Source organism: Ixodes scapularis, unplaced genomic scaffold (assembly GCF_016920785.2).
Source record: "Ixodes scapularis isolate PalLabHiFi unplaced genomic scaffold, ASM1692078v2 PGA_scaffold13__105_contigs__length_92229423, whole genome shotgun sequence".
In the NCBI taxonomy this organism is placed as follows: Eukaryota; Metazoa; Arthropoda; class Arachnida; order Ixodida; family Ixodidae; genus Ixodes; species Ixodes scapularis.
The window spans coordinates 74,159,027-74,181,108 of record NW_024609839.1 but is presented as its reverse complement, the minus strand read 5'-3'; the positions used below and the strand labels follow the sequence as shown (position 1 = coordinate 74,181,108).

Sequence of the window (22,082 nt, the reverse complement as noted above, 5' to 3'; positions counted from 1 at the left end):
ATAGGATGAGATTTCATTGGCGAATAACGTAGTACAAAGTACGCCGAAGATGTGCTTAGCCCTCGTATTTTGTGCAATAATACCTGGTTGTTTTATTTCGTACTATAATATACGTATGTTGGACGACGTATAAAAAAGAAGTAAATTGCATATCTTAACAAAAACACACATATAAAAGCAGAAATTTGTTTCACGCCATATTTGTTTGTTCGAAGCTTCAACCTCTGTCAGTGTCTTCAATTAGTGGCCTAAGGGCTGTAGACTCTTATCTAAATGTATTATTAACCTCTCTGTACCCGAGTACATAAACAGAATAATTTAAACGCTCCAATTTTTTCCAATGAGCTCAAGATTGCAGTTTTTATGAAGAGTCGCTGAAACATAAAAAACAAAAACAAAATGGGGGTGCAGCAACATCCAAATAAAGTACCAACTTATCCTCGCGCAAGTTTTGTTTCGGTAAAAAAAAAAGGAAAAGAAGAAATGTATTGAACAATGATTCCAAACCGACGAGGTTGTGAAAACCAACCGCGGTCCTGAACAATTTGCACAAATCTGCAGCGGTCTTTCTCTGCGCGTTTGTAGATAAGTTAATTACACGCTCCAGTAAGTTTTTATACTCTCCTAGAGGGATTACACCGAAAAATTAGTGAATACTTTACATTTACGAAAACCGAGACGGCATAAGTAAATGTCTTTACTGATTTATTTATTTATTTTCACTTAAACGTGCGTCTTCCTTATACATTCGCGACTCCAGCGAACTGTGGGAGGCGCGCTGGTCAGGCAAAAGGGCGGACGAAAGGAGGTCGGTTTCGTCGTTCAGCACGCGGACCACCATACATTTTCTTGCACTGCAGCGTAAAATTAGTGTTCTACATAAAACCAAAGCGATTTTTCGACGGTAAAAACTTTCTTCTAGTCAGTGGGTAAGAAAGACACGGTGGAAGCATAAAACTAATGAGGGGAAACGATGTTTGTTTCTATGCTGCCTACGAGAGCCAAGCAGCGATAGCAGACGACAGAGTGGAAACGACCGCATCTCTTGAGCTTCTCGGCGTTGCCGCTACGCGGTGTCGATTTCGCTGGAGTCGCCAATACCGCCTCAAATGTCTGCTTTTCTGGGGGTAATAATTAACGTCAGTGCGATGAGATTTAGTATTTTATTTTCTATCACTGTTTCGCGTGTAAACAAGTGACCCTTTTCGGGTGCTGCTGACATGCTGCGCTCGGAAGTCAATGCTAATGCAAAATCTTTGTTCTGTTTAATAGAAAATTGGCTTCATTCGAATCTCAATAATAAATATCTAGCACGAGGCTGGTTCATTCTTTTCTTCTTTTTATTTTATTCTGAAGACTTTTGTTTTTGTGTTTTTGTTTTAAAATAAATGCAGATTTAGGCTTTCTGTGTCGGCTAGTAGCTAACAGGAACAAAAAAATAGGATCACTACATGTAGCTCGAAGTCATGTTTTACCCCGTGATTTAATCCGACTAATGACAAACGTTCTGGATACGTTAGGCAAAATGCACCGCCTATTACATTCCGATCCGTAATGCCGTACGCAAAAAACCACACCTATAAGCTACACGATCTTTATACAATACACCAAACCACAACTGCAATCCGAAGTAAAAAAAAAAGAAGAGAAACAAAAAAAAAAGTTTTATTCCATCGGCGAAAGCAAACCACATTTACGGTAAAGTCGATGACTGGCAGGAGGCTACGAAACTCCGGACTAATTAGTAATTAGAATGGCTGTACACGAGCACACTGCGATTAGGAGGCTGGTTCAGGTAACTAACTCTATTTTTATTTTTTTTTTCCGTGCTTTGTCGTGCAGGCATATTTTGGGCGTGCTACGCGTATCCACCCGCACACATGCGTGTCGTATACTAGCGTCGCCGTCGGGTGATTAGTCTGCGCAAGGCGGTTTCCTCACCCACCCCAGCATTGATGACGCTTCCCGCCTCCATCTCATTTTCTAATTAGTCCCACTCACTAATTGCTTACCCCCAAGTTTTCTACGCCGCGTTTCTAATTGTTCGAGGAGGCAAGATTCCCCCGGCGCTCGCTCGCCGCACGCTGTCTCGTAATTTCTCCTCCTCTCCGAGAAACGACGAGGTTTGAATACTGCCCTTCTCTCTCTCTCCTTCTGACCCTTTCACCTCTCGTCGCTTTCAAACTTTTGCCAAAGTCACGTATTAGAATTACCCGTGCGTCCTTCGGTGGACGTGGGACACGAACGCTTCTGTACGTTTGCGGACGTCTTCATTTTTATTTTTTTTTAATTGTTCGAGAAAAAATGTATTTTTGTTTGTTTTTTTTCGTGGAGCGCGGTTTTACGTTTTTATATCGTTTCCATTCATCTTTTTGTTGCGGCAGATATATATTGGGTTTACGCAAATCAGGTTAAGAAGACGACACCGGTGGAAGGGAGACGAATTACGAATTCGTGGTTCCGAATTTGTAGCATTTCTATTTTTGTATATATATTTTTTTTAAAGTTCGATTGCGCTTGTGCAAGTTTCTGCCGACTCGGATTACGTTGTTTAGAGGGGCGGCCTTCTTTAAAAATGGGGTTTAATTTTGTGTATTTTTTTTTATTTGTGGCGAATGGTCCTAGGCTTTTTTAAGCTCCTCTTCCGTCTCAAATTATTGGTTTTGATTTGGTATCGAATACATTTTGGCCGTAAAAAAAAATAGCCTCGTCAACTGAAATAAAGAATTCTTGTGAGATAAGGGGACGCACTCAATGTACTAAACTGCAATTTTTTTTTTTAATTCTGTGCATTTTTTGTAGTTGTATTTTTGTATTCTGCGACGGATCTTGCAAAGTCTCATCGGATTACAAACAAACTCCTGCTTGTGTATTTTGTTTTCCTTAGGTTTACATCGTGGATCAACTCGGAGATTTGCCTTTATTTTCTCGTTAACGTCCGTAATATATTTTTGTCGATGCATATATGTATGTCTACTAATGAAGAGGAAAATACCGGGATAGAATTACAAATGACAACACTAAAACCCCAATTCGTAATCAGTAAAAAAAGACACATGCAAAAAACAAGGGCGAGAAGGATTTTTTGGAACGTCAGTTCCTCACGAAACACACGCGCGTATCAGACGGGTTTCAATATGGCGACCTAGATTTACGGGAAAGCGCTCCGGCAATATTAGACTCCCAGCAGTAATATTAACAAGTGCAATAGCGAAATGTAAAGGATGGTGCGCGTATCTATAAGAAGACGAAATTAAAAAAAAAAAAGAAGAAAACTACGGTCCCATATTGCGAGAGATTCCTGCTACAGAAACTTTCTCCTCTCCATCCCCCCCCCCCCTTCCCCCCGCTCACTTATTATATCTGCACATTTATATATTTAAACTAAAAAGCAGGGTTTGTGCAAAAAGAAACACAAATAAAAATAAACAGGATCACGAAAAAACAAATCTGTCGTTCCTGCGAGTATTGCCGTCGTGGGCAGAAAATTTATCTCAAATTCGGGAAAGGGGATGGATCGGGGAAGGATACGGCATAAATGAAAGATCGGGAAAGAGAAAGCCATACGAGGGCGAGAAGGTCCTTGGAGGTCGGATCGAAGTTTTTTTTGCGAACATTAATACTTTCTTCTTTCGCTGTCATTTCGCCCCTTGCCCGCCGGCCCGGCGCACAGTGTTGCTTCTTCCCACGCGCGCGATCAATCCTGACGACAGTCAACATGGTTCCCCCCCCCCCCAACACACACACACACACGGGTGACTGTCCCGACTGTCCCGAACGTCCAGAGTGTCCGGTAGTGGTTTCGGCGGGCTCCAGACCTCCGCGGTCCCCACTAGTGTGCCTTGGATTTCAGAGTGTTTCCGACTGCTCGATCCGGGGGGGGGGGGGAGGGGGGGGAGGGAGGGGAAGGGGGGGGGGGTCACGTGATTTATGGGCGCGTTTTCAATACGAGCACTGGGCGGAAGGGATGAAACTTGTTGGTCGTTTGTAAGCGTCTCTGTCTTTCCGCGGCGACAGTCTGCGGATGTCTCGTTAAAAAAATATTAACCTACCTAGCCCACCCGTACACGCCGCTTTGCGGCGCCCCACCGGCAGCCCAAGCCACGCTGTCCCCCATTGCACCTCCGAAAAGTCAATTCCCTTTCCGCCCCTTTCCTTCTTTCCACGCAACAACGCACGCGTGCGCATTAGCAAACAAGTCAGGCCAGGAGGCGTCCGCCATTAAATTGCAAACGCTCTTCGTGGTTGGAGTTGGTCCCTCTGTTAAGTCGAGTCCCCGTCACCTTCGCGCAGAGGCCTATATGTCCCTTTTTCGGCGTATCGGTGTCCGGACCACCGCCCACGAGGTTGAGTGATTAGCTCGGGGAAACTTCGCCACTTTGTTTTTTTTTTATCTTTTACCCCACTCCCCCTCCCCCCTGAATGCGTATATGCGTTTGTGTATCTTCCTTGCAAAGTAACTTCTTTTTTTGTGGAGGTGGTGTCTGTGTGTGTGTGTGTGGGGGGGGGGGGGGTGTTGATTAATCGCATGGGCCGATTAATTGCGCCTGTCGATTTCTTGCTTCCGGTCCGTTTTCTTTTTCTTTTTTTCTCGGAGATATGAATAGAAGCGGGTGGTTTCGTGCACCTTTATTGACGAGTAGAAGCTGCGTACGTTGCTTTATAGTTTAACTTCTGTTACCTACGTTTTGATGATTTTCTTATGGCATCTTTCGGGTAGGGCGCCTAAAGAACGAGAAAGACGGAGGAAATGATTCGTGGCGTCCTTAGAGTGACCTTAACTCCGCAAGGATATATCGGTACCAGACGGTTTTCCTAGGCGGTCGGGAGTGCAACTTCAGAACCCAGGCATCTGCCGCATGCTAAGTTAGAACTTTCTTCTTACGGCCATGGAAGATCCGCCCGCCCACCGTAGGTACCGGCGCTGTACATATACTCAGAAACTCTCCAACCTCCTTGTCTTGAACGTAGTCGGTTCTTGTGGACGGTGACACCGCTTCCGGCCTTCCCAAATTCAGGGACAACTCCGCAACAAGCACAAAGCAAAACACACCTACAAGAAGAAGAAGAAAAAAAAGTAAACCCGTAACAGTATATTTTTCAAAAAGTAGCGGTAGGGACCGGAATGCCGCATCGTTGCGGAGGAATGCCAGGAGGAAGGTGTATTCACCGCGTACTCCGGAGTTAGCTTCCTCCTTCAGGGCCGCAATGTGTCTCTCGTCTTCTTCGTGCCTATCCTGCGGCGTCACTGGCCAATTCGGAATGGATAGAAACTCCGCCGACAAGATAATGAGTCCCCTGGACCGTCTGTCCGGTCAGCCGCCCGTACTCCTCTCACCACTGGGCTGACAGCGCGGGTGAAGCTACGTGCTCGCTGAACCAATCCAACGCCTACCTTTTCTCCACGTGGTCGCGCTCTCTCCCGTTGATCAATACCACCTATACTTGTAATCACCTCAAAGACCGTAGTAAACACACACACACACAAAAAAAAAAAAAAAACGTTCGGCTTTTCGCTGAACATTACTAATTTCCCAATTTATGTATAAAATTCAGGTGTGTTAAAGGTCAATCTCAGATTCGCTTTATGGTATTTTATCAACCCGTTAACGTTTCAACCGCCAAAAAAAATCGTTTCTTCCTTCGACAACCAAATCGCGTTAGAACTACTTCGCGAAAGCATTGTCAATGCGCAAAACTCTTTTTTTTTTCTTGATGTGACAATCAGTGTAGAATAATCAAAGCCTGCGAACATCTTTCTCTTCTTCCACGGAGCGTCATCAGAGTCGGGTGACACAAACTCTTCGATTGGACCCGAAGCCGATGACGAGGGTCCTTCGACGCGCTGATTGGACGCGATGCCCAGCCGAACACTGACGCTGCATTCGTGTCCAATCCGGATCGGCGCTCGATCTCACTGCGGTGACGTCATACTTCCAGTGCGCAGTATTTTTATTATTCTACGTGGTGCTGTAGTATCGACAGGCCGAGAGTGGGGGTGAGGGGACGAAATGGACGATGTTGATTGGTCCGGCGAGCTCGTAGCTCGCACCGCGCTACCAGCTTACGGGGTTGAACGGGAGGGAGCGCGCAGGGCCGGAACGACACGACAGGGGCGAGACGGACGAACCTGACGAGAAGACGGGAGTTTTGTGTCTTGCGCGAGATCCGTCCTCGAGAGCCACGTCTCTTTTTTTTATACGTCGAGTTCCGAGTGGATCTATATGTAGTGTGTGTACGAGGCGTGGGAGGCGATGTCTTGTCCGCGAGGTTCGGAGGTCCGTCCCTCCTTTCCCTTGTCTTTCGCCGGACACTTTGCTTGCCTTTCCCTGAGTTTACCGAGGCTGTCCTTTCTTCCTACGTGTTTCTCGTTTATTTTCATCACGCGGAGGAGCAGTTGTCGACGCTTGTGTGTGTTGACATTCTGTCTCTTGTCTTCGCTACTTGGGCGCAACTTCGTCTCGGTTCGGCGACGGTGGATGTATATTCATTTTGTAGGCATAGAACCCCGTATTATTATTTTTTTTTTACACCGAAAGTACTCGGCAGTTTTATTTTTATTTGTTTACGTATGTTACGTGCCGATTTGTGAACACGCTTCTCAACTAGTGAGCGTGTGTGTGCGGTTCCTTAGTGCACGTGTAGTTGGAAGTTTCTGATCGATAACGCTCTGATGGCTCCTCGTGTAATTTGTTTTTTTCCCTGACAGTTAAATTGGTTCCGCTTTTCCTCTAGATATTCTTAAAAACGAAGCTGAAATTGTACTTTTTTTATTAATGTTTTCTAAGTTCTTTCGACACAATTTCAAAGGTGTTCGACAAAAAAAAAAAAAAAAAAAGAAATGTATATACAAGTGTTTTTTTTTTTTATTATTGATTTTCAGTAGTATTTCTAGAATCGTGATTGCCTTTCGCTCATTCATTCTGAAGGTTTCGAAAGTTTTTCCATCGACAGCTGAACTATTCCACCAACTTTCGCGGCTCGTACGTTATCCCGTACTAAAATGAATCTGACGGAACACGCGCCTAGTTATTGATCCTCTTGAGTACATGAACTCTAACGCCTTATAATAATATATTTAAAAAAAAATATTTTGGTGGTGTGGTAGTAGACGCTCTCGTAACACTTGCGAGCACTGAACCACAAGATTTCAGTTCCCAAGGCAGACAATCATGCTGAACTTTCGGGACCGGGTTGTTCTCTGGAAACTAAAACGAACAGCAACCTTTATTTTCAGAAGTCTCATAATGCATGGAATGCAGTGTTTAAGGAACGTACGTCTAGATATCTTTTGAATTTATTAAACAGTCGTTTCGGGCAGTGAAAATAAACACGATGCCATTAACTTTCCCGCTCAATTTAGCGGGGAAATTGACGTCACGTGACGTCATGTTTTTTGTGATACCAGGACTTGGAACCGTGACGTGACATCCTAGGGTTGCGGGATACCATGACGTCAGATGACGTCAATGTTCTCTCTAAGTTTAGCGGGGAAAGACACGGCCAGACCGACGGACCGACACACACATTTATGGGATTCGATGATTCTGACTAAAAAAAACGCTCTATGTTTAAAAAAAAAAATAAAAAAAAACTTTACTAGTGTTATTGGTCTATCTGCTCGGTCTTGAAGTAAACACAGACAGAATATACCTCCCTGTGTTCTGTATAATTTTGTTTCTGCTCATATTTCGGTGTTTCTGCGTCATGTTTTAGTTTCGCCTAAAATGTACAGTTACGTGGGTGAGGCCTAACCGGGGGCATTCATCAACTCTCCGGGAAACTGTCGGACCACCAGAGCTAACTTGTGCCTGAACAGAGCGCTTCTATATCACGTGACCAAAAAAAAAAAAACAAGAAAAGGTATTTTTATTTGTTATCTTATTTCTTTCCATGCTATTTCACACGCTCTAGATAAGCTGAATGCACATTCTTGTGTACATTTTATTAACGCCGTTAACGAACGAAATGAGTCTGAGGCGCGCGCCAGCGAACTCCGCCCGGCTCGTTTAACGTCAGCTATTGATTTTACAATTATGGGACTTCGATTCCTGGCCTTTGTACCGCGAAGGCAACGCTGCGCCTCGGGGGAGCGCAGAGACAAAGGGACGTGTTACGTACCACGGCCCCCTAAATCAATGCGCGGTCTAATTAAGATTAGCGAGACGCGATTTTCGTTCGTTTTTCTTCTCTTTCTTCTTTACTCCTGCTCGGATGTTTGTCCGATCCAATATTTTTGTACGGCGAACGAAGCCAAGTGATTACGGTGGTTGTCTTTTCGTCGATAGAGGGAGATAGCTGGGCTGGCTGAGGGGAGAGCCTATCCTCTTCTTTGTTGTCGTTCACCTCGGCGTTTAAGCTGAATGACTCCAGAGGGGTTCTCGCGTTTATCTTGTTGCTTATCACCGTTTTAATCTTCCAGTGTATTTTTTTTTTCCTTTGACGAACGCTTAAGTATGCCGATTTGTGTTGAACGAGACTAAAATAAGTTATTTTCTGGAGGGTTTTTATAAGCCCCTTGTAGCGTGGTTGTCTCTCTGTTGCTAAAAATGACGGCGCAAAAGTAAAGAGAAAAAAGAATACAGTAATGTTTTGTTTGCATGGTTCCCGTTAATGTGGATACACCGCTACATGGCCACGATTTTCGGGGACAAACCGGGAAATTACATTCGTTTTTGTCTCGTTAATAGGGACAGCTCACATTATGGACGATTTTTGGAAGGAGTGGAGGTGGTCCATATTAGCGAGATATCACTGTATTAATGTTGTAATCATATTTCTGCACTTTATATGACATTGGGTAACGTGATGAGCATATAATTAATGGCTAGTTGAAGCTGAACTCCATATGTCACCTGATGTAGAGCGGTCCCCGCTCGAAACGTCGTAATAAACTCAGAATTAGTAACTCCGACAGTACGCATCTTTGACTTATTATATATATAAATATATTGTTTTTACTATTTGAGAAGCGCTGAGTCAATGGTCCTGGGTAAATGCCACCATAAGTATCTGTCAAATCTCGGACCGTTGTCAAAAGGGGTCTTACCGCTTGTCTTGCCAAGGTTGATTCGGGGCAACATGTCGTTGTACATTCGGGTCACGACAAAAGCCACTCTTTTTGGTTTCCAGTTTAGGCCATGCGATTTGTGATTTATAGGAAGGAGAGGGTACGTTTTTGGTGACAGTGAAAGCTATAGACCATACGGATTGTATAAAATTGGGAAGAGGGGCAGTTGAAACTTCTCTACTACATCCTTAACCACTCCACCTCGCGCGGCCGCGGGCTAGATGGATGGAATAGGATGGGATGACTACGAGCTTCCTAGCGACTACCTCCGGGAGTTTATTGGTTTTTAGGTATCGACGTTTATTCACGCAACGCTTTTGAGCGACTTTTTCGTGGGACAAATAAGTATTGCCAATGGCAATGGCAGCAACGCCATATTCAACCGAAGAAATTTTAATTGACATAAGCGCGTTTTATTTTTTTATCTGGCATACGTTTACATCCGGTTATTAGTTATATATTTATTTTTAATGGAAAACACAGAGAAATTAAACTTTGAATTTCGGAGAATTGGGAATCAGACAAATATAAACTCCAATAAACTCCGAGTCTTCGGCAAAAGATAAACTCTGAAAACACCCTCCGATTTTGACGAAAAATAAACTCCGAAAACACGGAACCCTAAAAAATAGTCAGAGTGCAGGCGAGCTGCTGTAAGTTGAACATGATTGTAAACCTGAGACTGGGGCAGAAAGAGAACACGACAGAAGGTAGTGAAAGAGGAGGCAACGTCTCAATTGAGACGTTTCCTCCTCTTTTACTACCTTCTGTTGTGATCTCTTCCTGCCCCAGTCTCAGGTTTACAATCATGTTCAACGGAACCCTAGTTATTTTCCATTGTCAGACGTCCTCTTTATAATATTTATCTGTTTTAATGCATGCAACAATTTATTATGCCAGTCTCACCAACGTAGCCCTGATGGTGGTATGGTAGCCTACACCAGCTTGACAAAAACATTTTCTCTTGGTCTATTGTTCCACGTTGACCGTACACATACTCCTTCCTGTTTACTCGATTCCTTTGTGTGTTCTAGCTGTTCTGTGCTCACCCGTCCTGTTCTTTGTCCCAGGTCCCGGACGAGTGGCCAGGGACTTCCCGGCAGCGCCCGGGACCCGAACAGCCGCGACGGCGGCCCCCAAGACCTCAGCCGGACCTCGTTGTCTCCGGGCGACTCCCCTCGACCCGCCCCGACGCCCCCGGCCGAAGACCCCGACATGGTGACGCGGCGCTTCAAGAAGGGCTCCGTCTACGAAGCCCTGGCCAGCCAGAGCGGCTTCGACTTCTCTCCCGTGGTCCCGCAGACCAGGCCCGCTGGCTGGACCCAACCGGACGCCTCCAAGGATACCTCCTGGAGGACCCCTCCGTCGACGCCTCCCAAAGAGAACAGTCCGCGGACGCCCTCCCACGAGAAGTACCCGTCGTGGCCCGTGACGCCGTCCCCGGCCATGTCGACAACGTGCCGCTCGCGGTCCTGGACGCAGGAAACGGACTACCCAAAGGAGAAGGCTGCGTCCTACGTCAGGCCCAAGAAGAGCTTCAAAATCTCCACACAGCAGCTACAGCCAGTTCTGGAACGCGCCTGCGAACCCGGCAGCAAAAAGACAATCCAAGAAGACCGCGTACCACGACCTGGCGACAGTTCCCAAGGTGACGCGCCGACCGACTGCAGCGCGGACGCGTACCTGAGCAAATACGACGAGTTCCTGCGACAGTACCAGCGCTGGAGCGAAGCGCCCTTCCTCCAGCGGTTGTACCAGGAGGGCGAGCGGGAGGGCTGGCCGCCGGAGGCCACTCCAAGCGAATCGGCCTGTGACTCGCTCGGGTCCAGTGGCGGCTCCAGCCAAGACACGCTCAAGTGGCACGGATCGTACAGCGACCTGAGCGCTTTCTCGACCTCCAACGGCTCGTCGCTTTTTGACAGTGGTCACTCGACGCTGCCGGACAGCGGCCGCCTGTCGCCGCAGTCGTCCTGCGACGGCAGCCTTGCCGACGGCAGTCAGCGCCTCGTCTCTCCCAGTCAAGCCGCTGTGGCCCGGAGCGCCCGGGTGCTCCCTCCCAAAAGGCACGAGTCCGAAAGCGTCCTCTACTACGCTCCTGGACAAGTACACGCCAGGAAGACGACCTCACAGATCGGCGAGACGTCGTCCCGGGTGGCGAGGCTCAAGGCCGCCTTCGATCCGGTCTGCGAGTCGAGAACCAGTTCCACGCAGAGTCTTTCCCATCGGCCGGACGCCGCCTCGCCCAGGGTCCTCTTCTTGGACCCCGAGAAGAAGCATCGAGTCTCGGATCCCGAACTGAAGGCCATTCAAAAACAAGCCGTACTTTCCTTCTACAAGCGCCAGACGTCGCAGGACTCCAAGAACAGGTCCCTCCCGCGGAGCGTGACGGTGCCCAAGTGGTCCGTCGCTGCTTCCGAGACGTCGCCCAAGCCGAAGTCGACGGTTGCGACGCCAGGAACGACTAAACCCCTAGAAACTACGGGTCTGAGCAGAGACCCCGATAGTCCCTGGAGGGGTCCTAGATCCTGGTCGGTCCCTGACCTTGCGCAACCACTCAGTGTGGCCGCCAAGACTCCCTGGTGCCCTCAGGCACCCTCCAAGACGCCCTCTGATCCGCCTTCGCGGAGGTCTTGCGATGGTGTTCTTGTCAGCCGTACGCCCTCGATGAACGGTGGTAGTGTCTGTGAACTGCCTCCTGCCAGAAAGCTTTCGGTGGCTGTTCAGAGGGAGTCATCCATTGGGGCATCAGATACGACCTCGGCGAAAGCCAGGGCGCAGGAGCATTCCCAGCCGGCCTCCCTTCCAGTCATCCCATCTGCTTCCAAGGTAAGGTTTAAGTCCACTTTTTTGTGACCCTTAAGCTCACTGATAAAATTTGGATTGGATTGGAGGAACGTTTACTGATACCTTGAGCGAGCGTTCGCACCTCGGCGTGGCTTGCAGAATGACTGATCTTATAGAGGATGGCGTCAAGTACAGCCAGCTTAAGATATCTGAGGACGGATTACAATTAATATTCCATGCTTCCGTTCAGAATCCTCCGATGGCTTTGTCCATGTGTTGAGGTCCCGAGGGCGTTCTTTAGAGATCATATTTGCTAAGGTCTTACTGGGAGGTCTTTTTCGTGACCTTGCATGTCTTTATGAGAAGGTGGAGTTTAGGTGGAATGAACTCTTCCCAATACCTCGAAAACTGCACTTTGTACGTGTAGAAAACGCTTTTGCGGATTCCATCAGTGAAATCCGTAAAGCTTGAACATTCACTTGAAAGCCATATGAAACTACAAAGCCACTCCTAAATATGGAATTAACTTTTGAAACAACATTATAAAAAAAAAAGCAACATTTGAGAAAATATTTTGATACAGCCATATCCAATGATATCGAACCAGCAAAGTGACGTATCGACCCTACAGTTTTTTGTCTTGCTGAGGATGAACGACGCAAAAATCCTCCACGAACGTCGGAAAGCTCGCACTCTACCAACGAGACGCATCGAAACGATGCCCTCGTGAAGGTGTCAAATAACCTAAACGTGGTCATCAACGAACACGACGCGACGACGCTCATCGACACCGGGATAGACCATTGCGTTCTGATTGGCAAGCTCTCTCGCCGCCTCCGAAAAGTGATGACCCGTGGGATGGGCCACAAACTCGAATCGCCCGAGGGCACCTCTACGCGCCAGTAGAGAGGTGCACGGCTTCCTGCGAGACCTACTGTGAGGCGTGCCCAGTGAAACTTGTTGTCCTCAATGACTGTGCGAGGAGCATCATTCTCGAAATGGACTTTTTGTCTTAATACGTCGCCTTCATCGACCTGAGAGCAAACAAGTTGACGCTCTCGAGACGACGTCAGCCGCTGTCCATTGTGAACCACGCGAACCTCCGGCCGCTATGAAGTGTTTTCGTAGTTCAGACGGTCCCGCAGTTTAATGTAAACGGTCATTTGATTTAGCACTTCGTTAATTTATTTAAGGTTGCATCGGGACAGTGCACTTTTAAAGATGGGAGTAATGCAGCATGCATGAGCGAGAAGGAACGCTTCTGGGTACTTGTAGAAGATTCGACCTTACTCTTACTCCAACTGCAAAAGACAAGGAACCCGACATGACCTTGCCGCGTAAGTCTCGTCGTAGCTCACTCCCCAACATTCTAGGTAGAATATTCGATATACCGAGTGTAGCAGGTATGGAGCCGAGCGTGGTCTTGCCGTCTCACTCACATTTTCCCGACGGCGACGCACTCAGGCTCGCTTCTCGTAGTCCCCTCAGACATGCGCACGTCAACCAAAAAAAAAAGTAACTAAATACGTTACTCGTTACTGATCTTCAAAGCGAACGCTTTACTGTATCTCTAAAGTAGCGGGTTACTTATTGGTTACTTTGACGACGCAACTGCTTTTGTTTTGTGGTTTATTATTACTTTTTTCAGTAGTCGTGGCACTTAAACAGTAGCTGCCTCTCGACGGTTCCATCGCTTATGTTTTTCCCGCTTCATTGAGAATACATCTCCGGCCTCGCTGAAGAGTCCTTCTACCGACGCGCTCGAAGGAACGGCAGTATTGTGCTTCAGGAAGAGCCGGTGAATCTTGGCTTCCCCAATCTCTTTTTGTTCCCTTTGCTTCTAAAGTTCAAAGTTGACAATAGGTTCTGTGTCTCCTTTCGTTTGCAGTCTCCGGGTTGACACTCCGTCTGTACAGGATTCTAGAAGGTTCAACCAACCAACCTTATTGTGTTCTCTGGATGAAAAGCATTCCCAGCTGTAAAGTTCGACTGACGTGTTTAGCGCTGAACGTTACTATGGTGTCACACTGATTAGTGGTTTTTCGTGTTGCCTATCTGCCTTTGTCGCTATAGACGCGTACTCAGGTTATAATTAAAACGAGGCCGTTAAGCGCTTTTGCACACATTACTCCACAAAAGTGACGAAATACTTTTACTCGTTGCTTGGCCTTCAAAGTAACTAAGTACGTTACTCGTTCCTTTCCTAAAAAGTAACTAAATACATGACTTGTTACCGAAATAGTAACTAGGTAGAAGTAACTCGTTAGCAGTAACGCGTTACAGACATGTCTGGTCTCGCTTCAGCCATGTCACGCTGAGGCCGCGACGATCGCTGCTGCTGTTACGACGCTCATTCTTTTGTTTCTGGCACAAGTTCGCCCATTAAGCCTTTATTTTCAGTTTACGCTCGTCCAGCCTTTTTCATCCGCGAAAATATGCTAGCTTTGGGAACTTAGGCGTGAATCGGGATATTTCTTTCGTTATTTCAAACAAGCCCCCCGTTGTGCTTTCCTCAAATAGTCTTCAACCCCATCACGCACATTTCTATAGTCAGTTACAGGTTAAAGGGCCCATGAAACGATTTTTGGGTTGGGATAAATCATTTTAGATTGGGATTTTACTAATAGAACATCGTTCAGTGGGTCAAAAGAAAAAAGGTAGAAAGTCAAAAGCCTGACATTCAGTGCGAAAATTTGAAAACACAGCGGACTATTTCGTTCCTTCTCCCCTTCGTAACCGCTCTGCCTTTTCACGGGGATACATCCGCGGTCCCATAAGCGTGTCATCGGGTCCAAACTGACGTCACACAAAACCGGACCTCATTTAGTCCCTTCACCCCTAAGCTGACATTGTGGTGGAAGCTACGCGCTTGCCGGACCAATCAGCCACCTCCGTTTCATCACCTGACTTCATTCTCTGCAGCCACATTTGCCACGCTTACGTGGCAAAAGTGTGGCTAGCCCAAGGAGCACGTAGCTTCCACAGCACTGTCAGCTTAGGGGTGAACGGGCTAGGGAAAGAAACTTTTGTCTGAGTTTTGAGCGACGGGCTAATCTTCTAGGGGGAGAATGGATGTGTCCGGGGATTACACAAACCAGGTTCCGAGCGAGAGGAGCCTCCCTTCTTTTCGTCTTCTTGAACTGTTTGGTGTAATGCGCGATTTATGAGTTGAGGAGGAAAGCGAAACAGGAAAAAGTTGGAAAAGCGTTTCATGACCCCTTTAAGAAGGTAGCGGCAAATGCCCCTCAAAGGGAATCGGATATCCCTCCGCCACCTTTGCATCCAATAGCGTCCCACCGTTTCCGTGACGTCGCGGACAACGCACGAGGAGGGTCTTGCCTTTCTGTACATATTTGCTTTATCTTTCGACTTTGACTTAGCATTGTGGAAGCCACGAGAGGGAGATTAGAGTTCTCCCCCACCGACGGAAACAAATACGACTTTTGGGGATTAGCTTCCCCCCCGATGGATACAAAGGCTGCTTTCAGGGGCTGGGTTCCCTCTCCGATTAATACAAAGGTCGCTTTCTTAAAAAGTGGGATCGGAGACAAGTGGGAATCCATTGAAGCGGAACCAGGAGCGTTTCCAGTGAACTCTTCTTTCGACTGCGGAGAGATTTGAAACGGGCGCATCACACTTGTGGGAGGAGCTTCTCCTACCTTCTTGACTTGTAACCGACTATAGCGCGGGCGATTGTTTTTGTTGTGTAGACGAAAATCGCGAGTGCCGGGGCTAGTGATATGTTTCAAAAAGGCGCCCACAACCTTACCCCTAACCACATCTGAGTCCATTACGTTCACACATACGTCACTTATTCAAAGAAAAATAATCCGGCATTCCAGCTTGTGTTGTAGGTTCTACTACCTTTGCACAGTTTACCTTCTTTTTTTTTTAGATCTATACTTTGTTTCACCTAACGACGAATCGCAGTGGACGCTACGGGGGATTCCAGCCATTCCAGTGCTGCGACGGTAACACGTGACCGTGCGACCCGCGCGTCGCTCGGTTCAACCCCAAGGTCACGTGACATTCACCCGGTATTGGATTGGCTACAAAGGCTCGTAGAGTCCCTCGCGGTCCATCGTAAGGTCGAACCAAGTATGGATTCTCTCGAGTCTGGGAACACATCTTGGCGATAGCAGCAGGAAATGAAGTATCTGTTTCTGACTCGTCATTTTTTCTCTAACCCTCGGGAAACGAATGACCCTTCCGGGGCAGAGATCGAAAATGGCAGGAGACGCCGCAGCAGTTCGGGCGCCCTTTAACAAATGACCGGGTCAGCTGGTTCGTTCATTCGCTTATCGTCCTGCGTCTGTGGCCGCCGCTGTCTCCCGCAGTCTTGTGCCAGTGAAGCCAGCTACTGCAACCACGTCTGTCGTGGGTTCTGTTAAGAAACGCTGGACCGCTTGCTATCTCGCGTCTTATTTTTTCTGTTAACTCTGATGACGCCTTTCGAATGTTTTCTTTTAACATAATTCCCTAATTTCATTAATTTTCCCTCCCCTTTGTACGTCCGTTTGTTCATTAATTTCTTCACTAAATTTAGCGTGAAAATCGACGTGGCGTGTCGTCATGACTCGATACCGTGATGTCCTCGTGTCACGTGACACCAGGAGCCGGCAGCGGCATGACGTCATATATGGCCATCACACTCCATGGATGTAGTTCCTGAAGAATTAACGAACGCAGTCATGGCTTAAAGGCCAACTCCGGTCAATATATTCGAAGTTTGGATTATGACTGATTTTAGCTCAGTCAATATCCCTGAATTACGAGGTATAATTACATTTTTATCTCGATATTGCTTGCAGTTTATAAAATATCACGGCTCAAAGTTTGATTTCAGGCGTGTACGGCAAAAAAAACCGAAACTATCTGCTCAAAAGGGACGGCAACACTGGTCATCAGCTGTACGGCTGCAGCGCGACGTCACCGTGGTGCTCTAGTGCGCGCATCGCCCAGTGTTGCTTGACTTAAAGCTAATCCGATTGCCGCCCGCTAAAGAGCGCAACGTGGAAAGTTGGGCCAGTTGGTTTCACGGTTCTTTAAATAATTAAAAACGCCGAAAAAGACAAAGAAGTCCTTGTGTCTTGTGTCGCCTTGTGTCATTCCACTTCTTTGTCCTTGTCTTTTTCGGCGCTTTTAATTATTTAAACAGCTAAAGAGCGACTGGTCGCATCTTTAAGAATCATATATTGGTGGACTACGCGGTTTCACTTTGACGTGATATTTCGGCTGTGATCGTATTTCGTGCGACTGAAGCGATACCGGTCATTTATTTTGGTTTCGTTTTCGACCGGAGTTGCCGTTTAATACGTTGACACTTCTTGCTTTGTGATTTGTTCATCGGCTTCTTATCTGCTAAGGCCCTGATCTCATCGGCTCCGGAACGATAATAAATTTCTCGGGTATCGCCACGTTTCTTAATTAAACTATCAGTGCTTATAGTGGAACTTACACTTTCACAAATGTCTACAACTCATATGCGTTCTAAAGCAAGATGTTATCACACATGATTCTAACCGGAGTCGACGGACGACAAAAAGGAGGCGGGCATATACACACATTTCAACGTTAACGAGCTCGCCTATTTATTGAAGTTTTCTTTTATGCTATTACACGTCTGACACGGGGACGAATGGGGCGTCAATGTCGCATTTCTGATGTCCTGCTAAATTTGCAGTTTTTTTTTTAGAATAATCTTCTTAATAATGAGCGTTCATTGATTCCACGAGCAGCACTGGTAATATCTACGGGTAAATACGTGAAATTTTGCTTCTCAAAGGCAGCACATATGTCTCGTTTTGAAATGCTCCGGTCGCGTCAGATAGTCGATCCAAGTGTGCGATTCAGGTCTGTTTCCACCCCCAACTTCTGTCGTCTTAGCCAACGATCTCGGGCGTACACGCTACTCTGAATTTCCTGTGTTTTGCTTTATCCTGTCGAAAGACTCTCGATAAGTTTATTTTTCTTTCTACATCAAAGTCACCGTCTTCTTTCGAAGGGGAATGACACGCGCTCTTGTTTCGCAAGGACGAAAGCAACACAAAACAGAAACACAAACCAAAAGTTGGATGTTTCTCAACTAGCGCCGACTCAGCGGAGCTTCCAAACTCCCCAACCACACTCGAGACTGCGAGACTCGGATCCAGCTTTCCGTGACGATCCGAGATCCCATTCCCCGCCGTCTCTCCTGTCACCTCTCGCTAGCCGTCCTGTAACGTCGTCACGCCGCAGTACCTCCTAAATACCTCCACCGCCCCCTCAAGACCAGAAACAAAGTTTCAAGAAGTCAGCCAAGTATACCTCCCCACAAACTTGAGCCGTCCTTCAAATCCCTATCCATCTCATTTTGGATTACTTTCGAAACGCTCTGTAACGTTTCCCAACGCCGCGAGAACTTTGCGGAACAAAGTTTCGAGGACTCGTTGCTGACTCTTAACAACATTCTAGTTGGTCTGTTTTCTTGTTTGTGCTCCTTTAGCGGCGACTCGGCCTCGAGGTGACACGTTGGCCACTCTCCACGTCGAGAAGGCGGCGGGAGTTGGATCGCTTCGTCTCCTTGCTTCGCGTACGGTTACTGCTAGACTCCGTTTCACTGGGCGATGGAGCGCAGCGGGTGGTACGAGCCATCGCAGCCAATCGGCTGCCGCGTGACTGTCACGTGATCTTTGTAAAGGGTCGCAGCGACGCGCGGAGCGCGTAGTCACGTGGTACGTTCGCCTCCCTGGATTGGTCCGTGGTGGCATCGTGGCTTCCGCTCATGTCCATCGTACGATGAAAAACAAGGTGGAGGCCCGCCCTGTCGTTATTTGTCCCGTTGCTCTTCTTTCTTCTCTCGTTCGTTTCCTTCCGCCGCTAATTACAGTCGGTGCCAGGGTTGCCGACTTGACGCGTGGCTTCTCTCTCTTTCTCGGTCTTGCACCCCGAGCTCCCATCCGACCGCTTCCACCTAGAGAGCCTAGATTTAAGAGAGGGGCCAATTCAGACCAAGGAGGTCGTTTTGCAATGCATAGGCGGACGCCTCCTGGGTAGATTGAACGCAAATGCGCATGCGCGGACCTTTTCGTCACCTCCTGGCAGCTTACGTATTCCGAACGGGTCTCATGAACCACGTGACCCTGACCGGGCAGTCGGAAACACTGACATCCAGGCGCACTGTTCCCACCTATCCTCCCTGTCGCCTTTAGGATGGACCGCGAGGGACGCTACGAGCTACCGAAGTCAAACCGACGCCGTGTGAAGGGTGATCACGTGATCTTATGGGAGTGGAGCAGCGACGTGAGAGGAGCGTATAGTCACGTGATGCATGCTGCACTGCCCTGGATTCGCTGGGATGGTTTATAGCGTCTGCTGTGGTTCGCGGTAAGGCAAAACGGAGTAGAGTAGCCGGAGCTCGTCCAATCAGGCGAGAGGACGGCTTTTCCTCGTTCCTGGGCAGTCTGATGGTGGTGACTCTTTTTCCTTTATTTTTCTTTTTTTTGGTTTTTATTTTGTGTGCGTGTTGTTCGGATCTCTTTCTACTCTGGTCCGACCTTTATGCACTTTCGATGTCGGCCACCAAGAGCCACGTCATGCCACTCTCCTTTATTTTTTTTTTTTTTTAATTCTGTCGTTGAGTTGCCCTGTTGACACTTTACACTGCTCTGCTCCGAAGTGACGTGTTGTGCGCGCTCTTTTGACCTCACTTCTGGGACGTCTTATTCGATGTTAACTAACGATTTTAATGTGAACTTGATATAGTATCTCGTCTGCAGCTGGTTCAGTGCCAAGACTCAGAAACGAAGTTAGAATGGTTTTAAGGCGCCTTTTCTAAAGCAGAGTTATCTTCGTATCGTGATATGTTACTTTACGATTACTGCGTCGTCCGGTTTCACGCGGAAAGTGTTACATCAGAGGTTGTTACGACAGTGTGAAGATATAATGAGCGAGAAGCTTTGGCTGTGCTTTACAATAGTGATCATGCATCTGAACAAGGCCAAGAAGTGTGCTCGGTATTTCGCACCTCAAGGCAGCTGCAATGTCGTTTTGGGGCCTTCCCGGGGGCGCGTTCGCGCGCCGCGCAGCCTTGTAGACGTGTGCGCGAACTCCTTGATTTGCTCTCGCCAGCCCTTTACATGCTGCTCCATCTCACGAAGTTTGTCGGAAATTCGAGCTTACCCTCGTCACGCTTTCTCCGTGGCGAGGCAGTGCCGTTTAGACACCACCCTTTTTTTTCCACTGCGCTTTTCAGTGACAATGACCTTCGTGCAGTCACTTGTGGCAAAAGTTACGCGAACACACGAACGATAAGAAATACAAACATTTGCTCCCCCCCTTCCTAATTCTCATTTTGAATAATACTGTAATATAACTTTCCTGTCTCCATGTCGCCATATCCGACCGCCCCCCTTTCCGATAATGCCCCACTCTTCACTACCTTCACGTCTACTATCCACAGAGTTTCATCCGAAAACACGAGAAAGAAATGGCCTTAAAGAACGACTAAATACCTCCCGAAACGCTACGGCGGACCCAGGCAGAACGACTACGTTTACTACTCGTCGTAACGAAGCCAAGCAACGAGCGCGTGCCACGTCTCAATCTCTCATTCCGCCCAGCCATACTCGCAACTCAGAGCCGCCACCAAGCCCCCGCAAACGGCCTATACTCTCCGCGCAGAACATTACCGCTGTCCCGCGGACACTGAGTGGTCCGGTGGGACAGCGAACAAAAAGTATAAAAACCCAAACTGTACTTTCTCACCGTCACTTAGCAAACAGCGAAGGCTACGGTCGCGGTGAGCCAATCAGCGCCTCGGAGGCAGGCACGTGACTATCTCGCTCTCTACGGGCAGTGCTGCCAAAGTCATGCCGCTTATGTTCGAATTTTGAGTGGCGGGCTAATCTGAGAGGGGCAGCAAAACCGACGTCTTGGGCACACAAAATATTGTAAGCGGGGAGTTCCTCCATCTCCAACTGCTCGGGACGCGCTCCCGCACACGTACTTGTGGGAAGGTCTGTCACGCGATTCGCCTCCGTCGCTCTGATTGGCTAGCGAAGGGGCCGTAGCGTTTCCCTCTTTGCCGAGTCAGGATGAAACGAACTAGGGCTGGTGTCGGGACTGCGCCCCGAAACAACACAGGCAGCCAAAGTGTATTCAACGTGCTGTCTTTCTGCGCGATGCCATCCTTTCAAACTCTCGGTGCCCGACAGCGAAAGAAAACAAAATCCTCGCTTTCTCGCTGACGTCGACGGGCGGTGGGGGAGGGGGGTCCCTCCGAGGTATTTATGTTTATTGGGGGCTCGTAAAAAGGGCGGTACCAGGGCCCACGTTTTTATCACCGGTTGTAAATACGCTGCGAAGGCTCTCTGCTTTCACTTTTGCGCGTGGGCGGATCCCCGGATCCTTCGGCCCGGGCAAAGTCCGATTTATTACGGCGAACAACCAGAGCGCGGGATCCGAGCCCCGGCTCCTTTTCTTTTTTTCTTATTTGTTTTGGTTCTTCTAGGTTTATCTCTTGTGTCTTGGTGTGGGCCTTCTCGTTTCCGTTTATTATCTCTCAACGCTTACCGCGCGAAAGTATGTCTCCCCTAGTTTGCGTTGTTTGCGTCACGTGTGTCTCGGGGAGACGTATAAAGCGCGTCATTTGCGTTTTATTATCGACACGTTAACGTCGTCCGAGAGGCCCGCTTGCGTTGTACGGTTTAAAAAGTTTTTTTGTCTGTTTTGCGGCCTGTATTGATTCACGTTTGTTCGTAATTTCATGTTTTTTTTTGTTTTTTTCTATAATTTGGGGGGTTCCGGCTTCCATTCGATGCTGGTCATAGCTGTGTAATTTTGTTGTTGAGAGATTGCTAGGAACATGCTTCAATTCCGCTCATTCAACCGCCAAAAAAAAAAATTGTTCTTTTTTTTTTCTGCCGAGAAGGGACTTACGAGAACCTGAGTTATTGGCCTGCAATTACTATAAGTATTTTCCCATTTTGAAATCTTTATTATATATTCATCGCTGTGGCTAGTGTTACGTCCGGACGGAGCACTGAGACGCGTATACCTAACCCTCCCCTCCGCCCTCCTCTCTTTCCCCCTTGAACCTAGGGAAGGCGGAGTTTCAGACGTAACTTGGGTTACGTCGGACGTAACGCTAGACACTTCGTACAATCCTACGACTTCAATCTTGTTAGCACTCTTGGTGTTAAAGGTTTCTAAGTAAATGGGTAATTTATTGAGTGCATCAAATGTGGCC

General features: G+C 47.7%; 1 protein-coding gene across 1 annotated transcript in view; it reads left to right on the top strand.

The window, feature by feature from the left end:
• Positions 1-22,082, top strand: part of LOC8051012 — a gene marked incomplete in the record, with an annotated part of 650,797 nt that overhangs the window by 182,035 nt on the left and 446,680 nt on the right. The window contains 1 exon segment of the mRNA XM_042289953.1: positions 10,141-11,896. Within this exon segment, the coding sequence (XP_042145887.1) occupies positions 10,141-11,896 (1,756 nt within the window).